Source organism: Neoarius graeffei, chromosome 2 (genome assembly GCF_027579695.1).
Source record: "Neoarius graeffei isolate fNeoGra1 chromosome 2, fNeoGra1.pri, whole genome shotgun sequence".
Classification (NCBI taxonomy): Eukaryota; Metazoa; Chordata; class Actinopteri; order Siluriformes; family Ariidae; genus Neoarius; species Neoarius graeffei.
In genome coordinates this window covers 93,991,742-94,006,422 of record NC_083570.1, presented here as the reverse complement: position 1 = coordinate 94,006,422, position 14,681 = coordinate 93,991,742, and the positions used below count along the sequence as shown (strand labels likewise).

General features: G+C 41.4%; 1 protein-coding gene across 3 annotated transcripts in view; it reads right to left on the bottom strand.

The window, feature by feature from the left end:
* enox2 (ecto-NOX disulfide-thiol exchanger 2) overlaps positions 1 to 14,681 on the bottom strand; it is a 766,926-nt gene that overhangs the window by 561,544 nt on the left and 190,701 nt on the right. For all 3 annotated transcript variants that reach the window (XM_060915209.1, XM_060915211.1, XM_060915210.1), the window contains exon 2: positions 6,902 to 6,957. In XM_060915209.1, the coding sequence (XP_060771192.1) occupies positions 6,902 to 6,935 (34 nt within the window). In that variant the 5' untranslated portion in view covers positions 6,936 to 6,957. The remainder of the gene's footprint in view (positions 1 to 6,901; positions 6,958 to 14,681) is intronic.

Sequence of the window (14,681 nt, the reverse complement as noted above, 5' to 3'; positions counted from 1 at the left end):
TAGAATTGTGTTGATCTCTTCCGAATAGAATCTATGATAGCCTACCCTCTTTACCCTTTGCCTCTCGTTGCTAGGTGGCAGTTACATGAAAGCCGCAACCTTTCACAAGCAAATACATGACTGATATCACGCCGACTTTATGATTACATTTATGATTATCATGTAGAATCTATAGCTCTACGTACCTTTATCTTATGTCGTTTCACAACACATGTTCTGACAGGAGGACTGTCTTTGGATCCGGCGTAGCTACTAGTAGACCCCCTCCGGAATACTGGCAGTGTTGCCAGATTGGGATTTTTCCTGCCCAGTTGAGCGGTTTCAAGTGCATTTTGGTGGGTTTTGAACATGTTTTGGGCTGGAAAACTTCAGCAGTATCAACAGATACTGCTGACGTTTTCCAGCCCAAAACCCACCAAAATGCACTTGAAACCGCTCAACTGGGCGGGAAAAATCCCAATCTGGCAACACTGTGTAGGCACTGCTGATGGTAGTAACACACGTTTGTGCTGAACTGAACACCCAAAAGATTCTTTTAAGCTGGGAAGGGTGTCAAAACAATCCAAATCGAAGTGTTCAGAGCACAGGACGGATGTTGGTGAGGGCTCCCACTTGTCACGAGTGCGCCTGACTTGCTTCACCCACTTCGCATGCAGCTCGGGATCTCTGGGAAACTTGAATAAACTTACCCCGTCCTTGTAGGTTTTGGAGCAAAAGCTGACAACACAACGCGAAGGCATAATAACTAATATATACATATATATAAAATGTATAATAATAATTACTAATAATGACAAACTGAACACCTGTCGCATCAACAACAAACTGGTAAGTTAGGAGGAAGGTTCTTTCGCTGACGTCATATAGCTCCTCCTCTGTCTCCTGGGTGCTGCAGCCCCGTCAAATTTGCCCAAATAGCCGTGTTTTTTTATCATAACTTGTAAAATAGGCGCCTTCGTGAATTAATATATGGATCATCGGGAATTACTTTTTATGTTATAAAACATCGCCAAAGATGTCAAAAACGTGTCATCAGCACTTCAACGAGTGCATCAAAGTCAGGCTGAATGCCTGAGGTGGAGATGCGAAGCACAGATGATCATCAGTCGATTCGGTGTAGGTATCAGATCTACAGATCGGCTCGGGCTCTGGCGCCTGCTGGTGACGTCACACGATGTGATTGGCTGGACCGTTTGAAGGATGACGTACAAGTTTGTGGTTGGTCTGGACAAATTACGGAAGTAGTTATCGCGGGATTAGGTTTCGTGGGATTTCATGTCATGTTCATGTTGCGCGCATTGCGTTTTTGTTGAACACAACTTCAAATAAAAGCAATGCACATTCAATCCATGCATGGGGTAAAATTAGAAAATACATTTATTTCGTAATTTCTAATTAACCTTACGCGGGCCGGTCAGAATGAACCAAAGGGCCGGATGCGGCCCGCAGGCCGTAAAATGCCCAGGTCTGTTCTATCATGCTCCTCCATCACCAACTAACGAGCTTAGTATTTGCACCAGATGATAATGACAGCGCTGCGATCAAAGAAATGAAGGGTCTCCTTATCAGCGATCTCCAAGATCGGTACAAAGAGCAGGCAGACATTTTAAACGTGTCCCACACTTGAAGCAACTGCCGTACCTTACAGAGGAAGACAAGATTGCTGTTTTTAACAGCGTTGTCACAGAGGTTGCTAGGGTCCGTTCTGTAGTCAAGGTGAAGGAAGCATACATGTCAACCTTTGGTCAATCAAACCTGTATAACCAACCTCCAAAATCCTTATTTCCCTTAAAAAATCCGTATAAGATGCAAATTAAAATAATTTACCTAAAATTTGAATGATAATTAACAATGATGTCTCCCAGTTACTTCTTATTCAATATTAATAAAAATAAACCTTCAGAATGAATACAAAGCTCCAATGTTTGACAAAAATACAAAGTGTCACTCTAACGTTCTGAATTGTACTCCATGGCAGCTTTTGTAGCACTCTGCACCAATACCTCACTAGGTTGCATGCCACAGCAAGTGTCTGTGTTGATCTTACACTGCAGTAAGCCAGGTCAGTGTGTCTGCATTCAGGTTCTTTCTGCTCTCTGTGTGTATCTTCCTGACTTGAGAGAAAACACTCTCACAGTCAGCATTACTGTGGGGTAAACAGAGCACTGCCTAACTTGAACTAAAACACAAGGTAGTGGGCGTTTTCTGTCTTTTCCAGTTGTTAGCATATCAGTTTTTGAGCGCGCAAATACTGTCATCAGTGGCTGATTTTGCCTTTGGCTTGCATTCCGCTGATGTAGTTTCGATTTGAAATGTTCTTTCACATGATACACTCCCGATGCTGCAACTTCGATGTCACGCACACACAGTGTGTACTGTGCGTATTCTTCGTTTTTGGAGGCTGCCGGTTGGATTATGCCATTGAAAAGGTCCTTCCATTCAGGGAGAAACCTACCGCTGTATTGTGTTTTGAATTTCTTTGCCGGAGTGCCCATTCAGAATCTTTCCAGTCGCTATTGAAAGTCGCTCAGGTGGAAATACGTGTTTCAAACAAAATGTTACTTCCCGGTTGGCGGGATTCTCGCAATGCGGTGTGCGCATGATCAAAAGTGGAATGAAGTCTCGCTACCACAAGATAACGCGCGATTTCATAAGACTCTTTACTGGCCGTCTGTGCTTTCTGTGGTGTACAGTACGTTTGTAAATGTTATGCGCTCTTTTATCATCGTGGGAATTGATTATAGCTCTAAATAAATATTGAAGTTTTTTAAAGAATCCGCATAACTTTATTTGTACGCCCGTATACTACGTTTATTGAATCAAATCCGTATAAAATACGGACATTCCGTATAGGTTGACATGTATGAGGAAGGAAGAGCTGGCTGATCGTGTAGCTGGTGATAAGGGTGACCCTGCGCTGCCTGATCTCCCTGCCGTCCCCACTCTTCCACTGGAAGCTTCTGTCGAAGCCCCTCCGTCTCCAAAGAAAGTCAAGGTGGAAAAATCAGAAAGTATTCCGGTTAAAACTGTATTTGGAGACATATTTGGTGCCGTCTATATCTGTGGTCAAGATCCTCCCAAAACACCACATGATCTGGCAGAATCACAAGTAATTATTTTTCGAGAATGCCCACCAATCCCCCTTCACAGCAATCCATTACAGTGGTGGAAGGAAAATGAATACGAAGGGTTTCCAATGGTCGCACGGCTTGCTAAGATGCTGTTGTGCATTCCTGGAACAAGTGTGCCATCTGAACGTGTATTTTCCACTGCGGGGGACATTCTTAACGCACAGAGAGCTAATTTAAAGCCTAAGCATGTGGACAAACTCATCTTTTTGAAGAAAAAGATGCAAAATCAAAATAACACCGTTATTTTGATTTTTTTTTTAACGCCAGTTATTTCAGTAATGATTACTGAGCAAGTAGCTCAAGTTGTTGCTCTCTTGTCTGAATCTGAACTTTGTGTCATTTAATTTCGAGTCATTTTATATATTTGAAGAATTTCTAGTCACTTCTAGTCATTTTACATTTTTAAAGAATTTATGATCAGTTCTCGTCAGCTCGTATTTTGAAGAAATGTCTAGTCAGATCCAGTCAGTTCATGTTTTGGGAGAATTCGTAGCCAGTTCTAGTCAGTCATTATTTTCCAAGGAAAATGAACTGTGAAGTAAACCTAAAACTAGATGAACTGAAAAAACAGCCATCTGCACAAATGCCTTAGTAGACATTGTTTTCATTTTTAAAGTGTTTAAAAGACTGAGCAAGAAGCCCAGTGTGAAGCTGACTTTATCTAGGGTAGGACATTATTGATGTTAGACAATCTTGTATCTGGCTGGAAGTGACCGCCTTTTACTCGTATTTTTCCGTTTGCCAGATGTGTTGTGATTTTTTTTTCTCTATGCTCAAACAGTACAGTGTTTGTCTAACATTATTTTTTATTATTCCAATGTGTAGATTGATGACATTGTAATTTCTTTTACTACTAGTACATGTAACCAGTTAAATCACATTTGTTTAATAATGATTACATTTGTTTCCTTACATGATTGGTATTTCTTTTCTTTAAGCAAAACATTCTTACACCAAAATGTCATGATACACTACCATTCAAAAGTTTGGGGTCACCCAGACAATTTTGTGTTTTCCATGAAAAGTCACACTTTTATTTCCCACCATAAGTTGTAAAATTAATAGAAAATATAGTCAAGACATTTTTCTGGCCATTTTGAGCATTTAATCGACCCCACAAATGTGATGCTCCAGAAACTCAGGCCCTGTCCACACGGCAACAGATTCAAGTCAATCTGATAAAATTGTTTATCGTTTCGGCCTGGCGTCCATACGGCACCGGCGTTTTTGGTGCCCCATAACGAAATCTTTTGAGAACGGGTTCCAGAGTGGAAAAATCTGGCAACGGCGCTGTTGCGAAGTCGTCTGGATGAGTAGAACGGATTTGTTTACGATGACGTCACAACCACATGACAATCCCACCAGCAAAAATAGGGGGAAAAAAAGGAGCGATCTCACCTCTTCAGATGTTGGTTTAAGTCCGACAATACATTCCTCAAAAAGGGCGTAGAACAACAAAGTAATCCATCAACGTGTAGCATTCAATTTATTCCAGACCATTAAAGAATTCTGGAGGATATCAGAATGTTGGCGTACCGGCTTCCATCTACCCCCGTTCATTCCTCTTTCTGCGTCTCCATTCAAAAAACGAGCATGTGATTTAAAGGGACTATATCCATAGGACAGGGAGTGAGAAGCTGTGCGTGTGTGACAGTGACAGGGAAGAACCTAGGCTCATGCTCGCCCTGAATTTCTCTTAAAGTGAAGGCAGGAGAACGTTCAGCGCCTGGCCAGGCTTTCTATGTATTAATTTACATCGACGTTTTAATATGAAATATAAATAAGTGTCTTAGACAATAGATACTATTTTACGCTACTGACTAATAATCAAAACTTTATGTGGCTGATGCTACAGAAGAAGGGGTTTATGCGCATGCGTCCTACTTCTTCTATTGTTCTGGTGTCTCCGATGGGACCGTCTTACAGCGCACGTAGAGGTGTGGCATGTATATTGCATCGTTTTCAGCAAGCGTTGCGTTGCCATATGTACCTGATATTTTACTGATCCGTTGCCCATGTGGACGCGATATTTAAAAAAAAAAATCTCGTTGCTGTTCTTGTGTGGATGTAGCCTCAGTCTGCTCAAAGGAAGGTCAGTTTTATAGCTTCTCTAAAGGCAAGGCAAGGCAAGTTTATTTATATAGCACATTTCATACACAATGGCAGTTCAATGTGCTTTACAGAAGCAAAAACAAAAACAGTAAACAATAGAGAAATAAAATTACCTAAAATAATTTTATTTTTAATCTAAAACAATTAATTAAAAGAATTAAAAGAAAATAATAAGAATTAAACAATAGTAGAAATAAAATAATAAAATGCCAAAAAGAAAAAAGGAGAAAAAGAAAAAGAAACCAGCGGAATAAAATAGAATAAAATTAAAGTAAATTTAAAACATACAGAGAAAGTAAAGATTATAAAAAATGTAAAAAATATTAATTATTTAACAGAAAGCATCTGAAAACAGCTTGGTCTTTAACCTAGATTTGAAGCTGCCAACAGCAGGAGCATTTTTAATGTCCTCTGGCAGTTGGTTCCATAGATGTACTGCATAGTAGCTAAAAGCTGCTTCACCACACTTTGTTTTAACAACTGGTTTTAATAGTAAATTTTTCTGTCTCTAAAGAGCTCAACTGTTTTCAGCTGTGCTAACATGATTGTACAAGGGTTTTCTAATCATCCATTAGCCTTCTGAGGCAATGAGCAAACACATTGTACCATTAGAACACTGGAGTGAGAGTTGCTGGAAATGGGCCTCTATACACCTATGGAGATATTGCACCAAAAACCAGACATTTGCAGCTAGAATAGTCATTTAGCACATTAGCAATGTATAGAGTGGATTTCTGATTAGTTTAAAGTGATCTTCATTGAAAAGAACAGTGCTTTTCTTTCAAAAATAAGGACATTTCAAAGGGACCCCAAACTTTTGAACGGTAGCGTACGTATCACGATACGCTGATCATGTATCGCGATACAAAAATTCTCGTGTCACCCATCCCTAGAAAACAGTAAACAAACCTTTGTTCAGGTGCGAGTTAGCAGCTCACGTGTACAAAAATTGCTACCAGACACCCAAAATGTTTTTTCGGAAATCTTGTAGTCTATAAACCATAGATGTTAGCACCTTTGTATAAAATGTAGGCCATGTGTGGTTGAAAATAAACTGGAGCTTCATTTAAAGCTGCTGAAAGTTGGGCTGTCAAATAGGGATGCTTAGAGAGTTGATATAAATCATGCACATCTTATCTAGGAAATTTCATGAAAATTAAATACAACTTCCTGCCAGGAAACTTTTTTTTTTTATGTAATTCACTTTGAGTCGGTCTTCCTCTCAGAACGTCGATGTGAGTGTTGGAACTATTTATGTCAATGTGCAGCCGAAAGCCCATATTTGACTCTTGGTTGGCAAAACGTATCTGAAGCTTGTCAAACCGCAGCAATATCATGACTGCTCTGAGAAACGGGGAAACTTTCATTCAGCCGTTCAGGAAACACAATCAATTAATAAACAGAGCAAAGCCATCAAGGCGAGCAGAGGTTTTGCTCCTATTTCTGATACAACTCAAAAGCTCTAGAGATGACGCACACCGTCTGCCTCTTGTTACTGAGAGCCTGTCTCTTCACACTGATAACAGATTTATCAAGTGCAGAGCAGAAACCCGTGCCAGCGGAGTCACGTTTTCCGCTGAGAAAGTCAGACGAAAGTCTCTCCAGCATCCCGCTCCGACACGGAGGTTGTGTCCGCCTGCAACCTGCTCAACTCTTACCTGCAGTTCTGCCAGATCTGTAATCCTTGTACATCGCTTCCCTCACTGCGGTGCTCCTGTGAAAAGAAGAATACATTAACCGGCAATCGAACGCTTTTCAGACACTAAAGCTGACACATAGTCTCTGTAGTGTCTGTTTCTTTGTGTTGACCTAAAATAATTCTGCGCTATTCTCTACAGAAATCCGACCCATTTCATCAGCCGACCCAAGAGATTCAAGAAAGTGCCCTCAGGCTTTGGAATACAAAAGTATTTGGCAGCGAAAATTCTTTGTTTCTGTCAATTGTCACCTCTTTTCCCTTCACTTTGTTGCATCACTGCTTTCAAGATCACCAACTTGGGAATTTCAATCATTCATTCATCTGCAGTAGGAGCGCTATCATGGTCAGGGGTTGTAAAGGATCCGGAGCCTATCCCGGGAATACTAGCCTAGGGAGCAAGGCTGGAATAGTTAACAGTTATTCCATGAAATCGAGTTGGACATGAGTTGATAGCGTAGAGTCGACGGCTATAACCCATGCACGACAAGACTGAGTGGAGTAACTGTTTTATTTTATCCACGTTCACTGGATTTTGAGCATTTTTTAAAAAACTTTTTTTTTACAAATTTGATAAATAAAAACTTGATACAAAACGCCCGACAAAATCATTTCCGCTTAGAAATGAAACAAAACGGCGAAATGACAGTAGCAATTTGTGAAAAATGCTATAATAATAATAATAATTCTTGAAAAAAAGATACATTCTTGCCATTAATACTTTTATTCCATATTGTGTTGCTTTTATTTTTGTATTTTTGGTGTTTTGTTTTTAAGTAGAGTTTTTATTTCGTCCTCAGTTGGTTCAGCAACACGTGCCGCCATTTTGTTTTTCTCTACTCACGGTATCCAAGCTGATAGCTTAGTAGTAGAGTAGCCAATCAAAGCACGTGACTGCTCATATCCAGTGAATGTGGACAGAATTTAAAAAAAAAAAAAAAAAAAGTTCTCCACACTCATGGGAATCCAGTCTTCCCGTTTAACTGCAACTAGTCTTTTTTGGGTTCGCCAGGAAGCAGTGAAAAGTGAGACCAGGCTCATCTCTACGTCTGTTATTCCATCCAAAAGCACTACCGGTCTCCGACATTGTTCTTTTGGATGTAAATAGCTCTGCCATTTTCTTTTTCTCTACTCACGGTATATGAGCTGATATCCTAGTAGTAGAGTAGCCAATCAATCAGAGCATGTGATTGCTCATATCCAGTGACTGTGGATAGAATAAACCTTGGATATGGCACCAGTCCATTGCAGTGCAGAACACACACACACACACACACACACACACACACACACATTCAATTCGAAGGGTAATTTAGAAAAGTCAAACCATACGACCATGAGCTCGAGTTAATGTTCACATCAAATAGCAGAATGTAGAGAAAAATCTCATCTCTTTGACCATGGCATGGTTGTTGATGCCAGATGGGATGGTTTGAGTATTTTATAAACGGTTGCTCTCCTGGGATTTTCACTTTCTCTCTCTCACACACACAATGTCATTTATTCACATCCAAAGCAATGACATGAAGAAATCTTTAAGGGAATCCCATGACCACTATCCTGCAACTGAGGATTTAGGGTGCATTGACGTTTTTCTGCTTCAACACCTTAATGCTACAAGGTAGATTACACGTACATAAACATCTCATCTCATTATCACTAGCTGCTTTATCCTTCTACAGGGTCGCAGGCAAGCTGGAGCCTATCCCAGCTGACTACGGGCGAAAAGCGGGGTACACCCTGGACAAGTCGCCAGGTCATCACAGGGCTGACACATAGACACAGACAACCATTCACACTCACATTCACACCTACGGTCAATTTAGAGTCACCAGTTAACCTAACCTGCATGTCTTTGGACTGTGGGGGAAACCGGAGCACCCGGAGGAAACCCACGCGGACACGGGGAGAACATGCAAACTCCGCACAGAAAGGCCCTCGCCGGCCACGGGGCTCGAACCCAGGACCTTCTTGCTGTGAGGCGACAGCGCTAACCACTACACCACCGTGCCGCCTACATAAACATTACTGAAGAAAACAATACTCGCATAATATTACTAATCACCTTCATGAACCTCATTTCTAAAGCATTTCTTAATTTGAGTCAAAAGTAAATACGAAATGATTTAACAAAATTCATGATGAAGGATATTCATGAAATAATCTACGTAATTAATGAAATGACTAACACACACACACACACACACCAGTCTGTAACACAGAGTGGTGTATGGGGAAAAAAAAATCCTGTGAGAGGCAGTTGTGTGTGTTGAGAAGCAAGATCCAACACAAGAAGAATGTCGAGACTGGATCAAGCTGACCGGAATGCTGTGGTAACACAAATAATAGAAAAGAATAGAATGCCTTTATTGTCACTATACACATGTACAATGAGATTAAAGAACTGGCCTGCTCTCAGTCAGACCTGTCTCTCATTAAATAACTGCTCTTTACAACCGTGGTGAGCAGAAAGGCATCTCAAACGCACAACAGGTCACACCTTGAGGTGGATCAGCTACAACAGCACAAGACTACACTGGGTTCCACTTCTGACAACCAAGAACAGACGTTACAGAGGGTGCTGCTTCACCAAAACAAGACAGTTGAAGGTTATAAAAATGTCGCTTGTTTATTTATTTAAATATATACTGTAGTTTCCTGACTAGGTTATAGATCTCATCTCATTATCTCTAGCCGCTTTATCCTGTTCTACAGGGTCGCAGGCAAGCTGGAGCCTATCCCAGCTGACTACGGGCGAGAGGCGGGGTACACCCTGGACAAGTCGCCAGGTCATCACAGGGCTGACACATAGACACAGACAACCATTCACACTCACATTCACACCTACGGTCAATTTAGAGTCACCAGTTAACCTAACCTGCATGTCTTTGGACTGTGGGGGAAACCGGAGCACCCGGAGGAAACCCACGCGGACACGGGGAGAACATGCAAACTCCACACAGAAAGGCCCTCGCCGGCCACGGGGCTCGAACCCAGAACCTTCTTGCTGTGAGGCGACAGCACTAACCACTACACCACCGTGCCGCCGGTTATAGACCTTCATCAAACAAATCTCACTTAAGTGCCAGAGAAGATACCCCAACAGAGTTACTCAGTGCATAACACCGTCATAGGTTTCCATAAGTAGCATATCCAACACCAATTACAAAAAAGTTGGGACGCTGTGTAAACTGTAAATAAAAACAGAATGTGATCATTTGCAAAATCATGGAAATCCAGTATTTCATTGAAAGTAGTACAAAGACAACATATCAAATGTTCAAACTGAGAAATCTTATTGTTTTTTGAAAAATGTATGCTCATTTTGAATTTGATATCAGCAGCACATTTCAAAAAAACTTGAGACGGGTCTTGTTTACCACTGTGTTGCATCACCTCTACTTTTAACAACACTCTAAACGTTTGGGAACTGAGGAGACCCATTGCTGTAGTTTTGAAAGAGAAATGTTGTCCCATTCTCGCCTGATATAAAATTTCAGTTGCTCAACAGTTCAGGGCGTCCTTTGCCATATTTTGCACTTCATAATGCGCCAAATGTTTTCAATGAGAGACAGGTCTGACTGAGAGCAGGCCAGTTTAGCACCCCAACTCTTTTATTATGGAGCCATGCAGTTTTAATTATGTGCAGAAAGCGGTTTGGCATTGTCTTGCTGAAAGAAGGAAGGCCTTCCCTGAAAAAGATTTTGTCTGGATGGCAGCATGTTGCTCTGAAATGTGTTTATCGTTCAGCATTAATGATGCCTTCCCAGATGTACAAGCTCCCCATGTCATGTGCACTAATGCCCCCTCATACCATCACAGATGCTGCTTTTGAACTGTGCACTGATAACAAACCAGGTGGTCCCTCTCCTCTTTAGCGTGAAGGACATGGTGTCCATGATTTCTAAAAAGAATTTCTACTTTTGATTCGTCAGACCTCAGGACAATTTTCCACTTCGCCTCAGTCCATCGTAAGAGAGTTCGGGCCCAGAGAAGGTGGCGGTGTTTCTGGATATTGTTTATATCTGGTTTTAACTTGCATTTGTGGATGCAGTAATGAACTGTTTTCACAGACGATGGATTTCTGAAGTGTTCCTGAGCCCATACAGTGATTTCCACGACAGACACGTGCCTGCAGTGTCTCCTGAGGGCCTGAAGATCACAGGCATCCAATGTCAGTTTTCAGCCTTGTCTCTTGCATACAGAGATTTCTCCAGATTCTCTGAATCTTTTCATGATATTACGGACCATAGATGATGTAATCCCCAAATTCTTTGTCATTTTACATTGAGGAAAGTTATTCTTAAATTGTTGTACTGTTTGCCCACACAGTCTTTCACAGAGCGGTGAACCCCTCCCCATCTTTACTTCTGAGAGACTCCGCCTCTCTGGGATGCTCTTTTTATACCCAATCATGTTACTGACCTGTTGGCAATTAACCAAATTATTATTATTTTTTAGCATTACACAACTTTTTCAGCCTTTTCTTGTCCCGTCCCAACTTTTCTGAAATGTGTCGCCGACATCAAATTCAAAATGAGCATATACTTTTCAAAATTTTTTTGTTTCAACATTTGATATGTTGTCTTTGTACTATTTTCAATGAAATACAAGGCTTCCAAGATTTGCAAATCTTCACATTCTGTTTTCATTGATGTTTGTGTTCCAACGTTTTTGGAATTGGGGTTGTAAATGGCTTTATATTGTTACTTAATAGAAAAGAACCATGGCTCGAAGGACAGTTTTCATTTTATCAAAATGGAAACAGTCAGAACATTACATCAATAAAAGCCCTGGTCACTTGACAGGTATTAAATCTGTAAAACTGGTATTAAATCAAGCTTTGATAAAAAAATAAAAATAAAAATAAAAAATAAAAATCCTGACTTAGGTTCATATCTACAGTTGTAAGGCATTATGAAAAGCCTATGTAGCCTTATAAGCACTGCTTTTAAAACAGCTGAAATGTGCAGAAAAGTCAGCATTGAATAATCCGTGGATATTTTACACCGCAAAAAGCACAAACGGAGATGTATTTGCTCTGAGGTCAGGGTTCAGAGCTCAATGTTTGCCAATCCATCAGCTTGGCACAGAGACCTGTGACAATGCAAACTCCACAGAAGCGTGTCGGAAATAAAACATGTGTAAAGTTGGCATATTCTCACGGCACTGTGAGAGCCTCGTCTTCCTCAAAATAACAGTGTATGTGACGTGCAGGCTACCTGTCAGTTTCCACTGCACGGACCTGCAGCCGCTGTATATCGGAGCTGATCTGAATATAAAGTGGCGAACCGAAACTATTTAAAGACGGGTAAACTCTACTGGAAGGAACTCAATGTTCTGCCACTTTGATACATTTACACGCGTAATGCAATTAATCGGAGGCAATAAAGTAACAAGGCGCAAAAGAGGACACGTATTAATTAAGAACACAAGCTTGCCTTTTCCCTTCATAAATTATTCAATTAGGCTAATCAGGTTACACTGGATTAACACAACGTCTATCAGGTTCATGTCAGCTTGCACCTTTCTTAAAGACGAGTATTAAAATTTCAACATAAAAAGGGACAACCGTAAATCCTAAAGAGCTTGGGTTATGATCTTGTGAGCGCTCATCAAATTAGAAAGCACATATGCTAGAACCAGCTGCTTATCACGAGTGCAGCGAAGCAGTAATTATGGGACTAAACGCATAAGAGAGAAAGTCAAATAATGAACGCCATCATTCATTAAGGAGGAAAGGGGCCCCAGGGAGCAGGGAAACAGCTGCAGCTGGAGGTCAACCTTTAGAACTACTGCACTTCATCACACCGACGGTCAATAAGGCCTGCCGACGCATGCGAATCATACGGACGCCAACGTAACCCTTGTCCTTTTCACCTGAGCTCAAACGACCCGTAGTCAGAATACTGTATTTGCGTCGTATTTTCGCTAGTGAGGTTACTTTAGTGTGAAGAGCAACACAACAAACCTGATATACAAAATACATTACTTCGTGTTTAATCAGTATCTTTAACACAAAGTGGTGAGAGTAATCATTAAAAATGGTGATTTGTGCTATGAATTGTGCGCAAACAAAATATTCCTGAGTGTGGAGCCGTGAAGTGAGTGAGTGTGCAGAGAAACCTGCACGAGCGAGCGAGCGAGCGAGCACTTCAGTTCTGCGAGCACTGAGACACTCGCGCTTGTCATATTGCACACAATTTTATTGACTACGCTCGCTGATACTGAACCCCGTGTGCTCAGGTTGGCCGTCCTCATGCTCTCTGTTAAAGACAGGGTTTATACGCAATATCTTAAAGGGATAGTTCGGGATTTTTGACATGAATCTATATGGTATCCCCGTCAGCAGTGTCGTGCATCCACACTGACTTACCCCCGACAGTGTTCTGTGAGCCTAGATATTGTACAGTGTTGGTCAGTGCACAAGTAGTTCCGGCAGGTTTCCTGGGGTCTGCAAAGTAACACGTTTTTCTTCTCAAAACAGCTCGTGTTCGAATGAGTGATTTATTAGCATAACAAAACCCTTGTAGTCCAAAAAGTCACACCTTGTAATTGCTTGGGGCTACTTTCTCTCTATAGCGATCAGTGCGCGCTGTCACTGTTAACAGTTGTGTGCGAGCTAGCCAACAACTTTCATTAGTTGTTCGACAGTGTTTAGCAGCAGCAAATTGCTTTCCTCCTCAGTATACAAGTGCGCTTCCATGGCAGGGAAAAAGAAACTACCACTGCTGCCTATGTAGTGCCCTATTTATACAAATAGGAGTCATTCAGGATTCAGCCATGACACGGAGCAAAAACATGGCTGAATCCTGAATGACTCCTATTTGTATAAATAGGGCACTACATAGGCAGCAGTGGTAGTTTCTTTTTCCCTGCCATGGAAGCACACTTGTATACTGAGGAGGAAAGCAATTTGCATTACAGCCGTGAGGCGGCTCGGCTCAGCTTTCCCTTTCGGGCGCTCTCGTTTTCTGTTAGAATTTGGTAAAGAAAAAAAATACATAATAAATATTATTTACCAGCTTACCGGGTCCATGAACATAAATCTGACAGCTAACAAGGTCGGGATATAAACGAATCGAATACAAACCACCCGCCGGGACTCCTACTTATGCGGCTCCAGCTTATCCTTGAAGCTGGAGCCGCAGCTGGATGAAGCCGGCAGCGCACAGGAAAACAGTGCCAAGCAATTTCGAGGTCTGACTTTTTATTTGCTAACGGTTTTGTGATGCAAATATATCACTCTTTTGAACACGTACTGTTTTGAGACGAAAAACGTTTTACTTTCGTGACCCCAACAAACTTGCCGGACTACTTTCGTCTGGACCAAAACTGGACGAGAACTGGACTCGCAGGATGCTGTCAGGGGTAAGTCAGTGTGTTTGCACGACACTATTGATGGGGATGCCATACAGATTCATGTCAAAAATCCCGAACTATCCCTTTAAACATATCTTAAATGTAGATCTAAGGACGAGGAGTTCATGGCTATCAGAATAAACAGAGCTACATCAGATGCTCCATGAAAATCCTCATACTTTCTCCTTAATTCTAAGCAGGTCATACATTTTCAAAGCAGTATTCGGGACGAGAAATAACTATCGATGCAACGGAGACCTTTCGAGGACAGAGGTCACCTCCCTTTGCCCCTCTCCATCCCTCCCTCCATCCTCTCTCTCTCTCCCTCCCTTCTTTCTCTCTCTAGAAGAAGAAACCTTTATTTGTCACATGCACATTTC